Source organism: Monodelphis domestica, chromosome 2 (assembly GCF_027887165.1).
Source record: "Monodelphis domestica isolate mMonDom1 chromosome 2, mMonDom1.pri, whole genome shotgun sequence".
Classification (NCBI taxonomy): Eukaryota; Metazoa; Chordata; class Mammalia; order Didelphimorphia; family Didelphidae; genus Monodelphis; species Monodelphis domestica.
Genome location: NC_077228.1, coordinates 205,111,702 through 205,136,331, shown reverse-complemented (window position 1 = coordinate 205,136,331; position 24,630 = coordinate 205,111,702). Strand labels below are relative to the sequence as shown.

Below are 24,630 nucleotides of genomic sequence, written 5' to 3'. Positions count from 1 at the left end.
AGACTAATGAGCAAGGCCTCCCTGAGCCTTATTTGTTCTCATCTGTTCAACATGACTAAGACTATCTGAGATGCCTTCAAAGCTTGGGTTGTCTTGAGGCTCAGAAAAACAATAATAATAGTAATAGCATTTATGTAATGCTTTAAGGTTTGCAAAGAAGCTTACTTATGTTTTCTAATTTGACCCTCCCAACCCTGAAAGCCTTTTTTATAAAAATGAAAAATGCGAGCCTCACAGTCACTCACATCCTACATCATAGCAGGTCACGCTGTGGCTGTCCTAAGAGAGGTGTCTTCCTTCTTGCTTCAGGAAGTGGGAGATTATATCTCTCCTATTTCAAGAAGACTGCACTCCCCTCTACCCCCTTTGATCATTCAGTAGAGCACTAAGGGACAGCCTGAATGGAAAGAGTTTATAAACCTAACCTCTAACTTCAAGCCTCCTGGTTGCAAATGAAACCATTTTCCTTTTTTCTTTTTAATTTTACTTATTTACATCTTTTATTTAGAAATATATTCCTTCCCCCATGCAGCAATGTTTCCTTGTAACAAAGATTTTAAAAAGAAATTTCCTTTTTTATTTTAAATTTCACTTACATCTTTTATTGAGAAATATATTCCTTCCCCCATACAGCAATGTTTCCTTGTAACAAAGATTTTAAAAAGAAATTTCCTTTTTTATTTTAAATTTCACTTACATCTTTTATTGAGAAATATATTCCTTCCCCCATGCAGCAATGTTTCCTTGTAACAAAGATTTTAAAAAGAAATTTCCTTTTTTATTTTAAATTTCACTTACATCTTTTATTTAGAAATATATTCCTTCCCCATGCAGCAATTTTTCCTTGAAAAAAGATTTTTTAAAAGAAAAAGAAAAAAGTTCAGTAAGTCAAAATCAACCTGAAAGCATATGCAACATTCTCCACCGAAATTCCTTCTTTCCCCATTTCCTTCATGACAAGAGAAAAGTGTATGAACGAAGAGAAGCAAAACTTATTTAGTTTCATCCTTAGTAGATGTAAATATTAGATGGTCCTCTCTTGGAAGTCCCCTTCCCCCGACTCAGGGAGATAGAAGACAGCGTGGAGAACAGAGACAATATATCTGTCCCAGCTCTTTCACTTTCCAAGAAGAGGGTCTATTTGTGGCTACTGGGTTTGGACTTATTGAGGTAGCCTTCAACTCAGCACTTACTACAGTGTCTGTCACATAGTAGACATTTTTATTTAAACCCTTACCTTCCATTTTAGAATCAATACTGTATATGTAGTGGTTCTAGGGCCGAAGAGTGATAAGGGCTTAGCAATGGGAGTTAAGTGATCACACAGCTAGGAAGTGCCTGAGACCAGATTTAAACCTAGGATCTCCTCCTGTCTTGAAAGCCTGGCTCTCAATTCACCAACCTACCCAGATGCCTCCTCACAGAAGACATTTAACAAATAGTTGCTGATCAGCCTGTCCCCAGTGTCTGCAGGCACTGCAGGCCAGGGCAAATTCAAAGATACTTCAGGCAAGTCAGTTTTTAATGTGTGTCTAGCACTGTCCTAGACAGTGAGAGGTACAGACAAAGAAGAGTCAGCATTTGATTGAAACTGTTCTCTGCCAAGTCACCGAAGACCTCTTTATTGTTAAATCCACTCATCTTTTCTCAATCATCATCCTTCTTGACCTCCTCATAGCATTGGACATTTCTTTTTTTAAATTTTATTTAATTAGATGATTTAGAATATTTTTTCCATAGTTACACGAATCATGTTCTTTCCCTCCCCTCCCATAGTCAATGAGCAATTCCATTGGGTTTAACATGTGTCATTGATCAAGATCTATTTCCCTTTTATTGATATTTGCACTAAAGTGATCATTTAGGGTCTACATCCCCAATCATATGCCCATCAACCCATGTGATCAAGCAGTTGTTTTTCTTCTGTGTTTCTGCTCCCACAGTTCTTCCTCTGGATGTGGATAGCGTTCTTTCTCATAGATCCCTCCGTGTTGTTCAGGATCATTGCATTGTTGCTAGTAGAGAAGAACATTGGACATTTCTGATCATTCACTGTTGACACGGTGGCCTCCCTGAGTACTTGTGGCACTGCTCTGGGATGGTCCTCAGTTCTTCTCAGCCTCTCTTATAGGGTTTTTGTCCATGTCCCAATCCATGTATGAGTGTAATCCAGGTTCCTTTTCTCTCGGTGATCACACCAGCTCTCATGGATTCAATTATCTTCCCAAATACTAACCTGTGTCTCTCTCTTGAGCTCCAATCTCTTATCTCCAGCTGTCTGCTTAACATCTGCCCTTGGACATACTGGAGGCATTTCAAACTTAACAGTTCCATGACAGAACTCCTTGGCTTTGTCCCCAGATCCACCACTCCCGACTTCCCTATTCCTGGTGAGGGCATCATCATTCCTTTGGTCTCCCCAGTTGTTAACCCAAGAGTGAGTCATTGTCAGCCCTTCATATCACCCATAGCTGATTCATTGCCAGGTCTTGTCAATTCTACCTCCTCAGTATTTCTTGTATCTGTCCCTTCTCTATTCCCACTACACTGACCACTGCCCAGCTGGACTATTGCAGCAGCCTCCTAATGGGTCTCCCTGTGTCCAGCCTTTCACCACTCTAATCTCCAAAGAGCTGACAAAGGAACATTGCCAAAGTGGGTCTAACCATGCCACTATTCTTCCAGGAAGTTTCAGTGGCTCCCCATTTTCAATAAAATACAAACTCATTTAAAGTCCTTCACAATCCAGCCCTGGTCTGTCTTGCCAGTTTGGCTACACGTCACTCCTCACGAGCTCTTAGCTCCAGCCATGCTGACCTACTTGTTATTCCCGATGTCTGTGCCTTCAGCTATCCCCCATTTCTGGCATGATCACCCCTCCTCACCTCCACCAAGTCTTCCTCCAAGGGTCAGGCTTAAGAAGCCTTCTGCAAACAAAATTAATTTCCTTTATCATGAACGTATTCATCCGCAAACATGAATATTACTATATCTATGAATACATTACTCTATATGAAGGGCAAAAAAGAAAGAAGATTGTTTATAAAATGAGAATCTATTATGTATAGCTTAGTTTTTCAAAAAATCAAATATGGTAATACCAGTGCTAGCTAAGAGGCACAATAAGAGGACAGAGAGAGTGCCAGGCCTGGAGTCAAGAAGACTCATCTTCCAGAGTTCAAGTCTGACTTCAGACACCAGCTATGTGACCTTGAACAAGACTCTTACTTGTTGGCCTCTGTTTCCTCCTCTGTGAAATGAGCTGGAGAAGGAAATAGCAAACCACTCCAGTATCTCTGCCAAGAAAATCCCAAGCGAAGTCACAAAGAATCAGACACCACCGAAACTATAGCAAATCCCAACATGGTCCTTATTGTCTTTGTCTCTTTCCTATCTGGGCCTCTGTTCTTGTCTCTGAATTTGTAATTCGTGGACACTCTTTTCTTTCTTTTCCTTTTGCTTTTGCCTTACTATCACCTCATCTCACTCCTCTGAACAACCCCTTCCCCCCATTAAAATCCTCTCCTTTAAACAAATAAGAATAGCCAGGCAAACAAATGGAATGCATTATTCTACCATCAGCAGTGAGAGACATAAAATGAGAAGAGGGAAGCATGGGAAATTAGCGAGGTATAAAAAGTCTTAGAAAAAATAAGTGGGAGAGTGAGTCAATTAGGGATGTATAAAAGGATTGCTTTGCAGCAGTGAAGGCCCAGTTGAAAGAGATCATGGAGCATACAGCTGTAATGGGTTCAGCCAGCATGATTTGGGATTTTCTTCATTTTTGTTCAGTAGCACAAGTAGATGGCAGGAATGGGCAGTGGATGTGGGGAGTAATTCAAGAGTAAGGTTTGTTAGGACAAGACCAGGACAAGGGACTAGAGAGAAGAAGGATCAAGATGGGGAAGGGAGGAAGATATAGCTAGTGCAGTGGTGATGGCCTGAGAAAGAATGGAATTATTCAATATATAATTATTGATGGAATCAAAGTCCACTGCCATCAGAAGCTTTAACCTAGATGCAGAGACAGAGAACAATTACATTTTTTAACCCCTTACTTTCTGTTCTAGTATCATTTCCAAGATAGAAGAAATTCAAGCATTAGGCAATTGGAATGAAGTGATTTGCCTGGGGTCACAGAGATGGAAAGTATCTGGGAACACATTTGAACCCAGGACCTCCTGACTCCAGGGCTGGTGCTCTATCCACTATGTCACCTAGGTGTCCCTACAATTATATTTTAAATTGTGTGGTGCCAATAGTAAATATAGTAGGAGTGCAGAAAATGAATGATCTGAAATTAGGAAGACTTTCTGGGAGAGGTGGCCCTTAGGGTGGGTCTTTAAAGATGGAAACAATTTAGAGAGACAGAACACAGTTTGTAGTTCTGGGGTTGGAAGGAACCTCAGAGGCTTTCTGATCCAACTCCACCCCCTCCCAACATTTTATAGATAAAGAAACTGAGGCCCAAGGGGGTTAAGTGACTTGCCCAAGGTCACGGGGGTACTAAATGACAGAGGTGGGTTTTGATCCTAGGTCTTCTCACTTCAGAGGAAATTGTTCTCCAGAGTGGCTGGAACTAGTGGTTCAGTTTTTCCACAAACCCTCAGCCTGATGAATCATTTCCCTTTTCTGTCAAGTTGGCCAATCTGATAGGTATGACATAAGAGTTGCTTTAATTTGCATTTCTCTAAATGGTGAAGATTTAAGGATTTTTTCCTGTGATTATTGATAGCTTTGATTTCTTCTGAAAACTTCCTGCTTGTATCCTTTTTTTTTTTAAACTCTTATCTTCTGCCATCATTGAGTCAATGCTGGTTCTAAGGCAGAAGCCTGGTAAGACCTAGGCAATGGGATTAGTGATTTGCCCCAGGTCACACAACTAGAAAATGTCTGAGGCCAAATATGAACTGGGGATCTCAGTCTCCAGGCCTGGCTTTCTATCCACTGAGCCACCTAGTTACTCCCATATCATTTTGCTTGTTTGTTTTTGTTGTTAAACCCTACCTTCTGTCTTAGAATCAATACTATGACAGAAGAAACTGGATGATTTCAGAAAGAACTGGAAAGACCTATGTGAACTGATGCAGAGTGAAATAAGTAGAACCAGGAGAACATGATACACAGTAACTGAAATATTGTGGGATGATCAACTGTAATAGATAACTATTCTGTACAATAATCCAGGACAATTCTGAGGGACTTATGAAAAAGAATGATATCTACCTCTATAGGAAGAACTATTGCAGATGAAATCCTATGATTTATCACTTGTTTATTTGGGTATATGATTTGGGGTTTTGGTTTTATAAGATGATTCACTTACAAAAATGGAAATGAGTTTTGAGTGATAATACATGTATAACCCAGACTGAATTGCTTATTGATTCTGGGAGGAGGGAGGGAAGAAAGGAAGGAGATGACATGAATCTTATGACTTTGGAAAACTTATGTAGAAATTTATTAAAATAAAATAAAGATAAAAAGAAAAAAATACTATGGCAGAAAAACAGTAAGGGCTAGGCAATTGGGGTCAAGTGGCTTGTCCAGGGTTACTCAGCTAGGAAGTGTCTGAGACCAGTTTTGAACTCAAAGAGGAAATGACTCATTTTTGTAAATTTGACTTAGTTCCCTATATATTTAATAAATTAAATCTTTATCAGAGAAACTTGCAGCAGATTTTCCCCCTCTAGTTTCCTATTTTCCTTCTATTTTTGGCTGCATTCAAATTGTTGGTAGAAATGGTTTTTAACTTTGTGTAATCAAACTTATCTATTTTGCTTTCTGTAATCCCATTTATCTCTTATTTGGTCATAAACTCTTCCCTTATCCATGGACCTAACAGATACCTATGCTCCCCTAGTTTACTTCCTTCTTTTTTTTTTAACCCTTCACTTCAGAAGTGAACAGAAGAGTGGTAAAGGCTAGGCAATGGGGGTCAAGTGACTTGCCCGGGGTCACACAGCTAGGAAGTGTCTGAGGTCAGATTTGAACTCAGGACCTGCCCCCCCAACCCCATTTACTTTTAATATTACCCTTTATGTCTAAATCATTTATCTATTTTGATCTCACCCTGGTAGATGGTGTGAAATAAATGCTGGTCTATGCCTAGTTTCTGCTAAGTTGCTTTCCAGTTTTCCCAGCAATTTTTGTCAAACATTGAGCTCTTACCCCAAAACTTGGGAATCTTTGGGTTAACACTAAATTACTATGGTCTTTTACTACTCTGTATTATGTACCAAATCTATTCCACTGATCCACCACTGTATTTTTTAGCCCATAACAGATTGTTTGCATGATTACCACTTTGTAATATAGTTTCCAATCTGAAATTTCTAGGCCACCTTCCTTAACACCCTTCTCCTCCCGCCCCCAGATTCCTCCACCTGCCCACCTCCCTCAACCCACCAAACCCCCATCTTTCTCAGCAAAATCAGTATTATTTGTAGTAACTGAAAGGACTTTGAGACAGCCTGAAATCAAATCATTTCAGGTAGAGATGGAAAGATTCCAATTAAAATGAAAAAGGATAAAACCAATCAAGTGCTAAGTCCCAGTGGCCGGAGTCACTCCAATGCTCATCTCTTCCCTCAAACGAAGCCGGCTGTTTGCTCACTGGGAAACCAGGTCTTGATGGTGTTCTGAGACAACTCAGCCATATTTGATTGATGTAAGACCACAGTATCTGCATCTCCCCTGGGGAATGGGCCAAGTCAGAGGGCTGGGGGACAGAGGGCCAGATGCCAGTCCAAGAACTTCAGGAATAAGTACAGGCTTAGCTCAGTCTAAAGTTACAAAGGGAGCCATTCTTTTTTCTCTGCTCTGGAGAAAAGGAATGGGGGTGGGGATCAGAATGGGGGGGGCCTTAGATTAGGAAAGGGTCAATTGAAGCTTAGGAATCACTTCCTTTGTAGTCTCAGGAAAGCTTTCCAGCTATTAAGGCCATAAGAAGAAAGCCATCCTTGGCAGCAAGCAAGCTGGATCTTCATGCACTACTTACTGGCTGCTGCACAAGCATTTATCCAGGCACTGTATACATCCATGGGATCTGGAAGATATGTGATAGAGTCCTGCTCCGTCCATCTTTACATGACAAAGCTTCTCGTGGTTGCAGAAGGGTCAAGTGAACTGGGTCTCCAACATGCTGATCATTTTCTTCCTGGGAGGAGGCATTCTCTGATTTCATTCAGCCCATTTTCCCTGGATGGCAAACCTGTTGAGGCCAAGGATAGGAGAAGAAAACTGGATTCTGCTGGGCCAAGCTTCGCTCCAGCAGCACTTCCTCGCCAAGTTCTCCCAAATGCCAACAGGCCAGACAGCCAACTTTCCACTTCAAAGAGAGGAGAAGGCATAAAGCCCACACCTGAGGCAACCGGCCAGAAAGACCCACTCTTAGACTGTGAGAAGAAAGGCCAAGTCAGGCAACACCCCTTTTTTCAGTACCACCAATAGGATCTTTCAAATTTATAGGGCCGCCTACTTGCTCATGCGCAAAGGACCCACCCATAAGTCCCCAGGGTAAAGGTTTACAGCTTGAGGTAAAAATTGACATCTTGCTTGAGGATCTTGCGGAACAGATCCGCATCTCTCCTCTAGCCTTAACTGGTCCACTCTACTCTTCCTCCCTCGTGGAAAGTTTCTCCCCACCTACCCTGCCCCGTTCCCCCCCAAGTTGGGAGTGGGGTCTTTGAAGAAAGAAAGTTTTCAGGTCACGAGGAAAAGATAGAAGAGGATACCCAGATAATTAAGGTCTGGGAAGGAGTCCCAGGCCCTTCCTGGAGAGGTCCCGAGTAGGTCTGTGCATTTACTCTCATACCTCAGGACTGGAGGGCCAGGCTACAGACTCTTAACTTTTTTCTTTTTCATCATTTCTCTGGATATTATTGACCTTTTGTTCTTCCAGATGAATTTTGTTGCTATTTTATCTAACTCTATAAAATAATTCTTTGGTAATTTGGTATGTCATTGAATAAGTAAATTTACTTAGAATTGTTTTTTATTATATTGGTTTTGGTTTACCTGTAAACAATATAGTAATAGTAACAACAGAATGTAGCTCGTCTGTTTTGGGGGAAAGTGTTTTGTAGTTAAGTTCCTATAATCCCTGTGTTTGTCTTGTGGGTGGTGTGGAATCAGAAATGAGCAGACAGGAGACTAGATAAAATACTTGCAGAGAAAATGTGACTTTATTTGGAGAAAATAGCCGGGGGCGGGGGGGGGGGGGTGTGCAGGAGAAGGGGAGAGGAAGGGAAGGAAAAGGGATTCTGCCCACACATGCTGCTTTCTGGAGGCAAAAATGTCCTCTCTTCTGTGTGTAAGCACAGACTTTTTATAATCCTGACATAAGATTCTCTTCCTTAACCTCTGGTCTAATCACACAGAAAAGGAGAGCTCTGATGGTTCAAATCTTGAGCCTGCATAACCCTAAAGACCCCGGTGGTCAAAAAATAAACCGTGACTGCCATGCGATTTTCAGTCTGGGACAGTAAAGATACATTTGAAACTCCTTGTTCCTTCCTCCTTTAGCTTATCTTGCCCCTCTTCCTGGAGCTGGTATCTTTCCTAGACTACAGATAAACTCTTTTCAAGGTTTTTGAAAATAGGTAAGGAAAACTAAAATTTTTATGGGTGGGAGGCAGTTTTTTTCTAAGGAATAATAATACTAAAGGGGTCTTGAGAATTGGGCTTACAAGTCAAATACTACTCTTGAGAATTACACTCTGAATCTCATGGCACACATCTTGGAAGGTAGATTCCCAAATATTTTATGTTGACTGAGTTATTCTAAATTTCTCTCTTTCTCTATCTGCTAGCTTTTGTTGGCAGTATTTAAGAATACTAATGATTTATGTGGATATATTTTGTATCCTTCATCTTTGCTGTTAATTGTTTTAATTAATTTTTTAGTTGATTTTCTAAGGTTTTCTAAGTATACAATCAGATTAGATTATCTGCAAAGAGTCATAGTTTTGTTTTCTCATTGCCTATTTTTATTCTTTCAATTCATTTTTTTATTCCTATAGCTAGTATTTCTAGTACAATATTGAATAATATTTTGATAATGGATACCCTTGTTTTACCCTGTTTTTAAAGTTTTTTTTTCCCTCTGAATGCATATGAGTACAATTTCAATAATCGTTTTCTGACATTTTTCAATCCATGTTCTCTCCCTCCCACCCCTCCCCCTTCTCCAAAAAGGGCAGGTAGTATGCTATAGATTGTACATGTATTACTATACAATACATATTTCCATGTTATTCATGTTGTGAAAGAAGACATGTATCATTTACACTAGAGAAAAATTTGAGGAAATAAAATTAAGAATAGAATGATTCAATCTTCATTGATTTCATCAATTAGTGGATAGCTTTTCCCATTGAGTCTCTTAAAGTTGTTCTGAATCCTTGAATTGCTGATAATAGTCATCATTCACAGTTGATCATTGTATTTTGTTGCTGTTAGCATGTATAGCTATAGAATGTATAGCATTTTCCTGGTTCTGCTCTCTTTATTTTACCGTACTTCATATGTCTCTCCAGTTTTTTGTGATCATTTTGTTTGTCATTTCTTATGGCACAATAGTATTCCATTACAATCATTCTGAGATCATAATTGCTAACCTTGCTTTTTTAACTTTGGCTGAATCATTATAGATTCTGTTCAGTCTTTTACTTTTAGTCCATATGTGTCTCCCTGCTTTAAATATGTTTCTTGTAGACAGCATTTTGTGGAATTCTGGCTTTTAATACACTTTGCTATCCTTTTCAATTTTATGGGTGAGTTCATCTTGTTCACATTCACTGTTATGATTTCTAATTAAGTGTTTCTCTTCCTCTTATTTTTCTCCTATTTATCTTTGTGTTCTTCTCCTTTCAGCCTTCCCCTGTTCACGAAAATTTTTGTTTCTATCAACTCCCTGAGTTCACTCTGCTTTTTTTCCACCTGTCCCTCACCCTTATCATTACCCCTATCCTTATTTCTTCCTTATAGAGTAAAATGGTTTCCTATAACTAACTGCAAGCAGATAATAATTTCCTGGTTTGAGCCAATTCTGTTGAGAGTAAGGTTCAAGAATTACCTGCCACCTCCCATCTTCCCCTCCACTGTATTGCTTTTTACCTACTTCCTCATATGAGATAATTTACTCCCAATTTTTCCTTTTCTCTTTTCCCAGTGTTTTCCTTTTATTCCTTAATTTTGTTTTGCTTTTTCTTTTTTTAGATATCCTATCATATTCAACTTACTCCTTGCTCTCTATGTATGCTCCTATTTACTGCCTTAATTGTGATAAAGTTCTTAAATATCTTTCATACCTTAAGTATCCTAAATAATTTAGATACCTTAGGTACTTAAAGTATCATAGATATTTTAAGTATCTTAGTTATCACCTTATGTAGTAATCAATTAATTTAACCTCATTGTTTCCCTTTATTACCTTAAGTATTTTAAGTATCTCCTGTATCAGATATAGTAAATATTGTATCCCAGTTAACACTTTCATGTAAAAATGTTATTAATTTATCCCCCCAATCCCTTGAGTTTTTCTTTTTTTTTTTAAATCTTTTTATGCTTTTCTTGAGTGTCAAATTTGATCATAGGATTTTCTTTTCAGCTCCATTCATTCTGCCCAGAATGCTTGCAAGTCTTCTATTTCATTTAATATGTATTTCTTCTTCTGGAGTATTATGCTCATTTTTGTTGGGTACATGATTCTTGGTTGTGGTCCTAGATCTTTTACCTTGTGGAATATCTTTTTCTAGTGATGAGGAACATTTTAGAGACCACATTCCCAAACTGCCAATGAGCTCTCCCTCTACCCCCATTATAGGAGGGAGGAAGTGCTAACTCACATTGGGCTGCTGGGCAGAGAGGCAGAACATATGAAAAATGTCCTCAGGAGAGGTGGAGAGGGGGAATGAAGCAGCCCCCTCTGGCACATGTATCATGAGTTCATCAACATGGTCATATTCTATGTCTTTTGGTCCTTTAATGTAGAAGCTGCTAGGTCCTATGAATCCCTGATTGTGGTGCCATGATATTTGAATTGTTGTTTGTTGTATTTTTCCCCCCCTGGCTACTTGCAGTATTTTCTCCTTGACCTGGGAGTTCTGGAATTTGTCTGTACTAATCCTGGGATTGTTAAATTTGGCATCTGTTTCAGGCAGTGATTAGTGGATTCTTTCAATTTCTCTTTTTCTCTTGGAGAATATCAAGGCAGTTCTGATAATCTTTTGCAATAAGGTGTTGCAATAATATGGCCCTTTTTTAATCATAGTTTTCAGACAGTCCAATGTTTATTGGGTTATCTCACCTGCACCTATTTTCCAGGTCATTAGTTTTTCTAGTGAGATATTTTAGATTTACTTCTATTTTTTTTCATTCTTTTGAATTTGTTTGTTTCCTGCTAACTTACTTGTCTTCTATTTGTCTAACTCTAATCTTTAGTAAACCAATTTCTTCTTTGAGGCATTGTATTTTCTTTTTTTTAAGTGAGTTTTTGTTCTAATGATTTTTTTTTTCTTTTTCCACCTAAGTTTTTTTCTAAATCTCTTACAATTTGTTTTTTGATCCTCTTTTGGGCCTCTTCCAGGAGTTCATTTTGGACCCGACTTCCTTTCATTTTTCTTTGAAGGTTCACACATTTTTGGTTTGGCATTACTGTCTTCTTCTGAGCTTGCATGTTGTACTTCCCAGTTTGCTGAAATAGCTTTTCACAGTCAGGACTTTTCTTTGTTTTTTACTCATTTGGGGGGAGACTTTTTTTTTTGTGATCTTGCCTATATGTTGAGGCTCAGCTCTACTTCTGAGATGAAGGGAGTACTATCTCTGGGTTCTTCAGGTGCCTTGTGCAATAGCTGGATTCCACTCCTTAACTGCTATCTCCCCCTAATGTTGAGTGTGTTAGAGTTGTTCTTTCCACTGAAGGTTCCCCTGGGCTTGCTTGGTATCACTCCTCAAGCTCCTCGGCATTTGTTTGCACTGGGCTGTTCCTCATGTTGCTGATTCCATTGCTCTCACCTCTTAACCTAGTGAGATTGGTCCTTCTAGCTGTCCCTCCACATTTTCTTTGGCTGAAATGTTGTCTTCTGTTGGTTCTGTTGCTCCAAAATTTGTTTTTGTTGTGTTTTTTCTTTTGTGGTTGTTTGAAGGTGGATTTGGGTGAGCTCAGAATGTTCCTTACTCTGCCATCTTCCTTTCTTCACTTTTGATCTAATTGGGAAGGCTTCAAGTTTGTCTCCATTACAGATAGTGCTTGCTTGGGTTTAGATAAATATTATTTATTCTTTTAAGAAAAGCTCCATTGATTCCTTTGCTTCCTAGTGTTTTCAGTAGGAATAAGTGGTATATTTTGGCAAAGACTTTCTGTACCCGTCAATATAATTATATAATTTTGTTGTTATTGATATCTTCAGTTATGTTAATAGTTTTTCCAATATTGAACAAACCCTGCCTTCTTGGTATGAATCCTACCTGATCATAGTATATGATCTTTGTGACATATTGCTTTAGTCTCCTTGCTAATATTTAAAGTTTTCACTTCAATATTCATTAAGGAAATTGTTCTATAATTTTCTTTTTCAGTTTTTGCTCTTCCTAATTTAGGTATCAGCACTATATTTGTCTCATAAAAGGAATTTGGTAGGACTCCTCCTATATTTATTTTTTCAAGTACTTTATATAGTATTGGGATTAATTATTCCTTAAATGTTTAGTGGGATTCAATTGTGAATCCGTATAGTACTGGGGATTATTTTCTTAGGCAGATCACTGATGGCTTATTTAATTTCATTTTCTCAGATAGGGTTATTTAACTATCCTATTCCCCCTTCTCTTAATCAAGGTGGATTATATTTTTGTAAACATTGATCCATTTTACTTAGCTCCTCAGTTTTTCGGGCATATAATTGTGCAAAATAACTTCTAATAATTGCTTTCTTTTTTTTTTAACTCTTACATTCTGCCTTAGAATTGATACTTAGTGTTGGTTCTGTAAGAATTAAAATTAAGGGACTAGTTGTTAGAATTTAATAAAGTTTATTAGAATCATTATGGACTAGTTAGTAGGGAATAAGTGATTTGCCCAGGCCTAGGAAGTGTTTGAGGCTACATTTGAACACAGGGCCTCCTACTTCAGATCTTGCTCTCTATCCACTAAGCCATCTAGCTACCCCATACTTGCTTTAATTTAATCTTCATTGGTGGTACTGATTCACCCTTTTCATTTTTGATACTATAATTTGATTTTCTTTATTAAAAAAAATTAGCTAATGGTTTATCCATCTACCATTTTTTAAATTAAACCAGCTCCTACTTTAATTTATTAGTTCAATGGATTTTTTAACTTTCAATTTTATTATTATCTTGTTTTTCAGGATTTCTATTTTGATTTTTAATTGGGAATTTTTAGTTTGTTCTGCTTCTATTTTTTAAAGTTGTATGCTTAATTCAATGTAGAATATAAATTCAGGGTAGAAGGTTAAATAAAGGTAAATCATTTAAAAATCAACCGTATTTAGAAAGTTCAAGTTGACTGCCTTGAATTCTACATTTCATCCAATTTATTACAAGAATTTGTTAATGCAGAAAAATCAAATAGCGTGTGTAGAGTGTGATTTTTACCTGTGTGAATCAAACCAAGACTACAAATATATAAACATAGAGGTTTAACAAGCTGAATCTCATTAGGAAAAAATGTAGTCTTACATTTAAGTTTATAAAATTGACTTAATAACAATAGCTCACCTTTCTATGGGATAGTTAGTTTGAAAAGATGGATAGGGCACTGGTCCTTAAGTCAAGAAGATCTGACTTCAAATTTGGCCTCAGACACTTCTTAGCTGTGTGACTCTAGGCAAGTAACTTAACCAAGTTTGCCTCAGTTTCCTTGTCTGTCCAATGAACTGGAGAAGTAAATGGTGAACCACTACAGTTTCTTTGCCAAGAAAACCCCAAATGGGGTCATGAAGAGTTGGACATGTCTGAAACTGAACAACAAAAAGTCTTCCTATGACACTTAAAATTTACAAGGCACTTTGTACTCTAATTTGATACTCAAAACAACACTTAGAGGTAAAGGCTATTATTGTTTTCCTTTCACAGATGAAGAGACTGAGGCTGAAATAAAGTAAAGCACCTTGCCCAAGGTCACAGTGGCCAAGATAGGATGTGAACTGTTTTTCCTGGTGGATTCAGGTCCAACACTCTACCTGTGTGGCCATCTAGTTGCTTTTACTTCAGAAATAAAAACTAGAAGTGACATAGCTAGATAGAAGTTTGTCGGAAAAAAGAGATATAGAGATTTTAGTGGACTATAGACTCAATAAGAGTCCACTATGTGACATGGTAGCTACCCAGTCTACGGTGATCTGAGCCTGCACTGAGAGATACATCAGTCAGGAAGAGGGAAGTTCAATCTTTCTATACTCTGCCCTGGTCAGACCAAATCTAGAGCATTGTGGTTAAATCTGTTCACTGTATTTTAGAAAGGCCATTGATAAGCTGGATGCCATCCAATGTGGTCATGAGGAGTCATCCCACTCAATTATGCTCTCTACTTTCACTTTCCCATATTATGTAAAAATGGTGGCCACCACCACCCTTCCCAGCCCAGCCCAGCCCCAACAGGGTGACCTGGTCTCCACATACCGAGGATCCCTCTTTATCCAATTCCGAATGGAGAAATCAACCTTTTATGCTTCCTCTTATGTTTCATTTCACCAGCTTGCTAGTCTAGGATTTGGTTTCTGAATGCCATTCTCAGTACCATTTCTGTGACCATCAGTTCCCCTGGTTATGTGTTTGTAAACAAGTCTAGGGGAACAGAAAGTGATCAGAAGGACCTCACCATTTGCAGCATGAATGCTATTGGAGGGCTACATAATTATAAGAGAACAAAAAAAAAGTCATATCAGCCAGCCACTGAGGGGGGTCAAATCCTGCTCTGCTATAAAAGTCCCCAATATGACTTTGTGCAAGCTACTTTATCTCCCTGGTCCTCTTTGTCCTAATCTGCAAAATAAGGGGATTGGCCTTGATTTCATCTACATTCTCTCCCACTGGAGAAGGAAATAGCAAACTATGCCAGTACCTTCACCAAGAAATTGCCATGAACCACAGGTCATGAAGAGTCAGACCTGACTAAATGAAACAATTGAACAAGAGTAACAACAAAACTCCCTCCTAGGCCTGAATCCAATGAAGATTTCTGAAGAGAGTATTGACATATCCTAGACATTCTTATAAGGTAGGGTAAAGGAAGCTTTAAAAAGTCTTTCTTGATTTCCCCATGCTATTTCCCAGACTATCTATATATTATTCGATTGTTTATTACCTGTGTGCTGGAAATGACTATACTTGTTGACTTGCCTATTAGAATGTGAGCTCATTTTATTTGGCGTTATTTCATTCTTGATCCTTGCACAGTGGCTGTCCCATGATTGTTCAGCCATTTCTCAGTTGTGTCTGACTCTTTTGGGTCCCATTTGGAGTTTTCTTGGCAAATTTACTGGAGTATTTTGCCATTTCCTTCTTCAGCCCATTTTGCAAATGGGGAAACTGAGATAGAGTTAAGTGATTTGCCCAGAATCACACAGCTAGTAAGTTTCTGGGGCCAGATTTGCACTCAGGAAGGTGAATCTTCCTGATTCTATCTTTATCCACTGTACCACCTAGTTGCCCCTCTGGCCCATAGTAGGTGATTATTAAATACTTGTTGATTGATTAAGACTAGATTGGAAGGGAAGTAGTGAATGAAAGCAGGAGTACTTCTAAGAAGGCTGTTATAATAGTTGGGTTACAAGATAATGTTTATCTATACTTGGGTGATAGATTGAAAAGAAGAGAAGGGACAGTTTGGAGAGGTGTCATCACCTTGGAATTGACTGAAATGGCTAATTGATTGGATATGTGAGGTGAGGGGGAAAAGAGTAAAAAATAATTTAACTGAGGTTTCAAACATGGGAGGCCAGATACCAGGCACCTTGCTAAGGGGCTGGAGATAAGAAGGGCCTCAGGCAAAAATAGTGATGTCAGAAGGAAGAACAGGTTATGAGAAATAAGCTCAGTTTCAGACATGATTTGTTTGAGATCCTGTTGGGTTTTCCAGGGCTGAGATTGGAGATTTGAGCCAATAGATCCAGAGGCATCAAGGCTGGCTATATGGACTTAGAAACCATCCGTATTTTTCATTGTTGTTCAGTTGTGTCTGATTCTTCATGACCCTCTTTGGGGTTTTCTTGTCAAAGATATGGGAGTGGTTTGACATTTCCTTCTCCATCTCATTTTACAGATAAGAAATTGAGACCAACAGGGTTAAGTGACTTGCCCAAGGTTATACCACTAGTAAATGTCAGAGGCTGGGTTTGAATTCATGAAGATGAGAGCTCCTGATTCCAAGCCTAGTGCTCTATCCACTGTGCCATCTAGCTGCCCTCTATTGTCATTGGGTTTTAAGCCAATGGAGAAATAGGAAAAGTCTCTCTTGGCTCATTTAGGAGTGATAGAATTCAACTCAGCTGTGAAATACAAATTTCTCAGATTGGCACCTAAAGTCCTCCATCTTCTGACTCCCATCTACCTGGCACAGTGTTTTACCCTATTTACCCCAGTTTCCTCATCATCAAATGAGCCGGAGAAGGAAATAGCAAGCCACTCCAGGTCTTTTGTCAGGAAAATTCAAACAGGGTCAAAAAAAAGTTGGGCATGACTGAAAAAGACCAAGGAACAACAACTGACTTTGGAAATAGATCTGGGTTCAAGTTCAGACTTCCTTCGTGACCTTGAGCAAGTCACAACCTCTCAGAGCCTCAGTTTCCTCATCTGTAGAATGAGGGGGTTGAATTAGATGCCTTCTAAGGTCCTTCCCAGACTCCAACTTTTCCATCCTGGTTTCATGCTATTACACTGATTCACAGCCTCCATTTTCTAGCCAAATTGGACCAATAGTCTTGGTTTTCAGCTTCAGTATGCCATTGTCTGCCTCCCTACATTCTCAAAAACTTTTCCTCCTATCTGAAATACACAACCTCCTCATCTCTGCCTCCCAAAATCTCTCTTTCTTTCCATTTCCTCCAATGGAGCCTTTCCTGACTTCTCTCTCTCTCACTTGTGCTTTATGTTCACTCCAGCTTCAGTTTCCCTTTAATTATATTTATTTATGTACATGATAATGTCCTTTGTTAGAATGTAAACTCTTTGAGGGCAAGGACTATTTTTCCCCCTCTAATAGCTAGGTGGCAAAGTAGATAGAGCCCTGGTTCTCCAGTCAGAAGAACCTGAGTTCAAATTTGATCTCAGACACTATTTGTATGACCTTGGTTAAGTCACTTAATGTCTGTTTGTTTCTGTTCCCTTATCTATAAAATGGGGATAATAATAGCGCCTTCTTTGCAGGATTGTTGTGGGGATCAAATGAGATAATAACTATAAAGCTCTTAGCATAGTGCCTAGCCTATGGCTAAGTGCTGTATAAATAAATAGTAGCTAGCATTTATATTAGGTAAGTCACTTAACTCTGTTTGCCTCAGTCCAAATCTTTGTGACCCCTTTTGGAGTTTTCTTGGCGAAGATACTGGAGTGGTCTGCCATTTCCTTCTCCATCTTATTTTACAGATAAAGAGACTGAGGCAAACAAGATCAAGTGACTTGCCCAGGGTCACATAGCTAGTATGTGTGAGAGTCCAAATTTGAAATCATGAAGATGAGTCTTCCTCGTTTGAAGCCTGTATAGAGAGGATCACCAAAGCCTTGAGTAAATGAGATCACCAGGGGAGAGAATATAGAGAGAGAAGAGAAGGATACCAAGGACAGACTCTTGGCAAACAGCCTTGTAAAGGGCTTAGAAAGAGGACAAGGATCCAGGAAAGGGTCAGTTAAAGAAGTAGGAAGGAAACCAGGAGAGGAAAGAGAATCAGGAAGAAGAGAGAGACCCCAAAAGCAAATATTCAGACGAAGGATGAAGACCGAGAAAAGCCCTTGGCTTCTTAAAATTTAAGAGGCTGCAGAAAATCTTGAAAATGCATTCAACATACAACATGTTTTTTTGCTGCAATCGCCTTGACTAAAAAGAATGAAACTGGAAGGTAGTTAAAACTTTAGAAGAGGGAAGCCATAGATAGATTGCATCTATGAACTTGGATGAAAAAAACATTTCCTTCTTTATTTCATCATAGTTGTTCTTTTATGTTCTACAGTCTAAAGCTTTATTCTGAGAAGGGGTCCATTAACTTATCAGACTTCTAACAGGATCCATGACTCAAAGAGAGGTCTAGAAGCTCTTGTTTTGTGGTAGTGAACAAGGGGGTGGAGGAAGTAGGCTGGGAGGGATAGGGGAATACTAGGTGAACCTACAGCCAGATTAAAATGTAATTAGAAAATCAAGTCACTTAACCCTGATTGCCTCAGTTTCTTCATCTGTAAAAGAAGCTGGAGTGGGAAATAGCAAACTACTCCAGTATCTTTACCAAGAAAACCCCAAACAGTGTCACAAAGAATTGGACTTGACTGAAACAACTGACCAACAATGAAACTATTTAACAAAATAAATAAAAAATACAATAAAATGCAGATAATATTACCTCTTTAAACTAAGCCCATCCCTTATTAATGGATTAGTGGCTCTTATTTCTATTTGAGTTTGACACCACTGTTTTTAGGCATTCTAGATACCTTTTTCCTGCTTTGCCTCATTGCTGGCAAGTGAGTCAGACAATATTTATTAAGTGCTTACTATGATTTCCCTCCCTTTAAAAAATGGCCCTTAATTTCATTTAATCTAATGTCATTTGAAGCAATAATGTATATTGGTTCCAAGGCAGAAAAGCGTCGAGGACTGGGCAGTGGAGGTTAAGTGACTTGCCCAGGGTCACACAGCTGGGAAGTGTCTGAAGTCAAATTTGAACCCAGGACACCTGTCTCTAGGCCACCCAGCTGCCTCCTGTAAAGCTGAAAATACCATCTCTGACTTCAAGAATCTCCCTCTAATAGGAAACACCCATCTATGCCCTTATAAGAAATACACGGTGTAGATGAGAGAAACAGGGAGGAATTGGGAGGAACAAGTCAGCAAGCCTCTCCCCGTAGCACTGGTAGCAAGGAAGGTACTTAGGTGGCGGCGCTACCTGGCTGGCCTGAATGTGGAGTTCCCAGAGAGCCAAGCTCCTCCTTCCTCCTCGAGCCAGCCCCTAAGGAAGCCCTTGGGATGGGGCAGCTAGGAAAGGGTTATCGCCAAGGAGGCCTTGGCCCCTCCCTATGCAAATAGCCCCAGAGGTGCCCCACCTGGGCCCTTGCCCCCGGCCCTGGGAGGAGACTAGGTGGAGCTGGGAAGTGGCCAGAGCCCAGCAGGGCCAAGAAGAAGGAGAGGTGCTGGGTGCCAGCCACCTGCCAGCCCCACTCCCGCTCGGATCTGTGAGTAGGCTTCCCTTCCCAAGCCCCGGGAACCGGAGCTTCCCAGGAGGAGGGGGTGGGCCCCCAGGGCAGAACTGGACGTGGAGCGGATCCTGGCCGGGCCGCTCTCTCCCTCCCCCCTCCTTCCTCTCTCCCTTCCTTCCTCCGCTTCCACAGCTGGCCTGGTGACCTCCCGCCCAGGTGGCCTCTTCCCTGCCCCTCCCCTCTTTCTCGTCCCGGCTCTCTCCTGTGCCCCCGTTTACATTTGTTATCTGCTTCCTCCAGGCACCTCTACTTTTATCCCTTCTTGGGCCAAACTCCAAAGCAGGCTTCGAGTTGGGCAGTGATTGGAAATGAAGGCATTCTTCCCCCGGGCCCTTGGTCACACAGTCTCACTGTGGGGCAGTCTGGGCAGGCTCGGCGATACGGGCTGAAGGGGTGTCCCTGAAATGCAGTGGCTGCAATCCGGGTGGCTCCCGCCTTCTCCCCCAGGAGCCCCACCAGTTTCATTTATAACTGAATGGGCCGTGCCCTCGCATTGACTCAGAACCCAGCCCCAGACTGACCCTGGCGTCCTGGCAGCCTGAGCTCTGTTGGAAGTGGGGACCCTGCGGGGCCCCTTCCTTATGTTCCAGGCGTGACACCCCCACCCTTCCACTTTTATCTACCTCCTAGGCCTTAAGGCCACATCCAAAGGCATCTCAAGTGGGATTTCTGAATTGAGGATTCCGTCATTTGTCTTTTAAAAATGTTTTGATAACTCTATTTCAATAGGATTTATCTCCTTTGTAGCTTTGTAAACCTTCATGCGTTTTAAAATGCTGTTCTGTTCATGGCACCATAGGTTTTCCCAGAAGCTTAAGAAATCCTGGTCTAAACAATGGCTCACCTAGGCCCTTTCTCCCTTTAAGGCCAACAAAAACTCCACACCGGCTGGAGATCCTTTGGCCTCTCTTAGTAATTGTCCCTCCTCTCCTCCTAAAAGGAAACCTGTCTTATTCTCCCCTTACCCGTCTGAAGGAAGGAGCCCATTCTGAACCTGGTTCAGTGACCTCCACCATCTTCCAGTGGCTGGTGACGGTGGAGAGTGGGGGAGAGAACAGTCAATGCCCATTTCTAGAACAGGAGGAACTCCCAGTGCCAGCCTCTGAAAGGGAGGCCTGATGGTTGTTGCTGGGGTGCCAAGGCACAGGACAGCCTGTGCTGCGCTCAGGGAAAGACTGGATGGTCAGTGCCAATGTTTGAAAGCCAGGAGGAGGGTCTGGGGGGATGGGCTGGGCAGTCCAGGAGTAGTCAAGGTAACCCGGGAGAGGGGAGACAGTATCTGGGGAAGGTAGGATGGTCAGTGAAAAGGGGCCTGGGATTTCTAAGCTTCTTGCCCTTGGGGCTGACAGTAGGAAGACATAGGAAAAAGCTCTCCTTTTGCTCCATTTCTTCTCCTACTTTGTGGGAGGCCTCCCTGGGTCCCAGCTCCTTTCAGTGGCAGGAGGGTAAATTGTGTTCCTGAGGAATGAGGAAATGGTGCAGCCTCTCTGTCTGTCGCCTGGACTCTGGAAGACCTGAAAAGAATTACCCCCAGGGGACCCAGCTCCCACCTTCCCTTTTCGGACTCTCTGATCTCCAAGGGAATGCTCCCCCTCCTCGGTACTCTGGGTTAGAGGGGGCATGGGCAGTGGTTCTATGTGTGTGAGAGGTCATCTCCCCTTTTCTCCCCCCAACACCTCCCTACCCACAGGGCTTTCCTGAAACTGGGAGAGAGAGGGCAGGCCAAGGTGACCCGTCCCCCCATCCCACCCCTGGGTCACAGGCCATGGGCAGGAGACAGGATGTGGTACACATGCTAGTGGCTCATATCACACGCTTAAACTGACAGAGCTGACAGGACATAGTAGAAGGAGCCAAAAACAGGGCCAGAGTCTCACTTTTCCTCTTTTTTAGCAATAGGGGCAGCTAGGTGACTCAGTGGATAGAGCACCAGGCTTGGAGTCAGAAGGACCCGAATTCAGGTCTGGCCTCAGACACTTTCCTAGCCATGTGACTCTGGGCAAGTCACTTCACCCTGTTTGCCTCAGTTTCCTTCTCTGTCAAATGAGCCAGAGAAGGAAGTGGCAAACCACTGCAGTCCCTCTGCCAAGAAAACCTCAAACCAGACATTGTCAACTTAGACAAATTTATTAACTGTGTGACCTGGGCAAATCATTAATTGCTGAGGCCTCAGTTTTCTCCTTTAAAAAATGACAGGGTCAGGCCTGGCTGATCTATTTAAGAACAGAAGCTTCTTTGAAGACAGGGACTGCTGCATTTTTTGGTGATGTTCTCAGCCCACCCACTAGCCCAGTGCTGTCTGACACACAGTAGGCACTCAGTGTTTTTTGGTTTGTTTGCCTCCACCAGGCTGGAAGAGCGGTGATCACTCACCAGCCTTATCCCAGAATGGATCAGAGCCAAAGCTTAGTCCTGCTCAGCTTTTGACCAGGGCCTTCCATTCACTCCTCCTTAGGCACCTGGCCCTGCTGGGGCTTATCATACTGGTGCCAGACTGGCCCAGACAGCTCGGAAAACTGTTCTACCAGCCTCAGGCTTCCCTCTTGGCAGTGATGACAGTCACACACCACCAGGCTTGGGCTTGAATATGTATTTATTTTTATAAGCTTTTACCTTCTGGGTCTTCTTAGTATCAGCTCTAAGAAGAGTGGCAAGGGCTAGGCAATTAGGGTCACACAGCGAGCCTGTCCGAGGCCAGATCTGACCGCAAGTCCTCTTGATTCCAGGCCTGGCACGCCACTGTGCTACTCAGCTGCCCCTTGAATAAGTGTTTATTGATTGATTTTGTATCTGCTCTTATCAGTCCCGATGCAAAGGACTCCACAAAGACATGGGTGGGAATACCTTCCAATTGTCTGCTTTTCAAAGTGTGTGATTGGTGGGGGACGTGGGGAACCCCAAGTACCTTTCATGTGCTTTATCTGAATTCAGGGGCCCCTAGATTGGCACCATGGATTGAGAAGAGGCATCATGGTTGGAGGGGTGGCACCCTGGAGAGAAGTGACCCCATTTGGAATTTTCTTTGCAGAGATTTTTTAGTGGTTTGCCATTTCTTCTCCAGCTCATTTTATAGATGAGGAAACTGAGGCAAACAGGGTAAAGTGACTTGCCCAGATTTGAACGCAGGTCTTTCTGACTCCAGGTCTGGCACTCTATCCCCTTCACTGCCTAGCTGCCCCAGCAACTTTTTAGTACTTGTCTAGTAAGTGATGAAAGAATGATAGATTTGCAGTGAGGGAGCTCCCACAACCAGAAGTTCCCACTGGGAATTTGGGCAGGTCAAAACCCAAGTCTTTCAGGTATTGTGTAGATTCCTTAATAATGACTCCCTCTAGCCTTCTACCTTCTACCTCACCCCTGACCCTGTGCTAAGAGCTGCAATACCAGAAAAAGGCAAGAGTTGGGCTCCCAGTGAGATAGGGGGGGCAGCGGGCAAAGTGCTATGACAAATAAGCTCGAGAGAGGGTCAACTGGCTCATCTCGGAGGAAAGACACGAAGATTAAAGAGGTCTGCAAAGCCTTAAGGAAGCCAAGAGGCAGAGCATTCCAGGCATGGAGGACCGCCGGGGAAAAGAATGAGTGGAGGGATGGAGTCCATTTTCTGTTTGATCCTGGAGGAATCGGAAGCCAGTAGCAGTTATGGAATAAGGAGATGCTATGGTCAGATCCGTGCTTATGGAAACGATTCTCCAAGGGGTTAGGTCACTTGTCCAAAGTGAAATATATAGTCAGTACCAGAGCAAGTACAGTGGATAGAGCACTGGGCTCAAATACTTCCTAACTTTGTGACCCTGGGCAAGTCACTTAACCCTGTTTGCCTCACTTTCTTCCTCTGAAAAGAGCTGGAGAAGAAAATGGCAAACAAATCTTGTATCTTTACCAAGGACACCCCAAATGGCACCATGAAGAGTCAGACAGATGAACAACAATCCCGAGCAGACTTTAAACCAAGTCCCTGGTCTTGCTCTCTTCTCTTTTTAGCAAACCATTTATAAGATCACAGGATAATCTTTTAGAGCTAGAAGGGACTTTTGCGGTCATCTAGTCCAACCCCTTCATTTTACAGATAAGATAATTGAAGGAAGCCCAAAGAAATTTAGGGACACCCAAGTAGGGACAGGTAGGATTTGAAACCAGAATCTCTGATGCCAAATCCAGTGTTTTTGCTTTTGGACCACGCTGTCTCTTAAAAAATAACAAGGGGAAGGGGGATGCAGCTGGGTAGTTCAGTGGAAGAGCCTGACCTAAAGATGAAAGGCCCTAGGTTCAAATCTGGTCTCAGACCCTTCCTAGCTGTGTGACCCTGGGCAAGTCACTTAACCCCCATTGCCTAGCTCTGACCACTCTTCTGCCTTGGAACTAATACATAGTATTGATTCTAAGGTAGAAGGTAAAAGTTAAAAAAATAATAATAATGAAGAATCGTACGTCCAAAGCCTGAAGCTGCCACTCATCTGGCAAAAGTCCAAGTCAGGATTCAAACCCAGGTCCTCTGCTTCCAGAGCCAGTGAGTGCTGATGGTTCCTCACACTACAAGGAATCTAGCTGGGGAAGCCGAATGCACATAGACAAAATGGAAGGGCCCTGTGGGCTTTGGGGAGCTGATTATACAACTTCTATAGCTCTCCTTCCTGTTCTGGTCACTCCCCACCTCTGGCATGGAACTGGATGGAGCCCCTTGACTGGTCTAGTGGGAAATGTTTTGCTTTTGACTCTGTGAATTCCAGTGGGTTTTCTTGTCTGACCTCACCCTCTGCCATTGTGATAGAAGCTTCTGGGGAAATGAACTTAGGTAGGATTAGGTAAAGGAGTGGGGAGAAGCAGTTGGGTCTGTCCACCCATTGGGTGACCCTCCGTCTCCTTCAGCAGCCCCACTCTGTGACTCCATCTCGCCATACTCATTTTTTGATCTGGGGTGAGGAGTGGGGAAAGAGGGAGCAGAGGAGGATCTGGCTAGTCACGCTAGGGTTTGAAATAATGCTGGTGAGAGGACGTGAGCCTCCTGGACTGGGGAGGAAGAGGAGAGAAGAATCTGGCCACTTGCCCTGAAAAATAACCGGCTCTGGACTTTAGCAGGGTTTACTGAAGGCTTGAGGGTGTGGGGAGAGGGAGAGAGCAGCTGACCAAGCTGCTGGTCAAGGTCCCCTCCCCCTCTCGCCACAAAGATGCCCCTTCCCTTCAAATTCAGGTTTAGACACTTCC

At 41.8% G+C, this 24,630-nt stretch overlaps 1 protein-coding gene across 3 annotated transcripts in view; it reads left to right on the top strand.

Moving 5' to 3' along the window:
- Nucleotides 1–24,630, top strand: part of ARHGAP27 (Rho GTPase activating protein 27) — a 64,766-nt gene that overhangs the window by 5,144 nt on the left and 34,992 nt on the right. Inside the window, exon 1 of one of the 3 annotated variants that reach the window (XM_007482490.3) lies at nt 19,023–19,404. The exons of the other annotated variants lie outside the window; for them this stretch is intronic. Within the exon in view, the coding sequence (XP_007482552.1) occupies nt 19,249–19,404 (156 nt within the window). The 5' untranslated portion in view covers nt 19,023–19,248. Of the gene's footprint in view, nt 1–19,022; nt 19,405–24,630 lie in introns of those variants that run through there. 3 annotated transcript variants of the gene reach the window in all.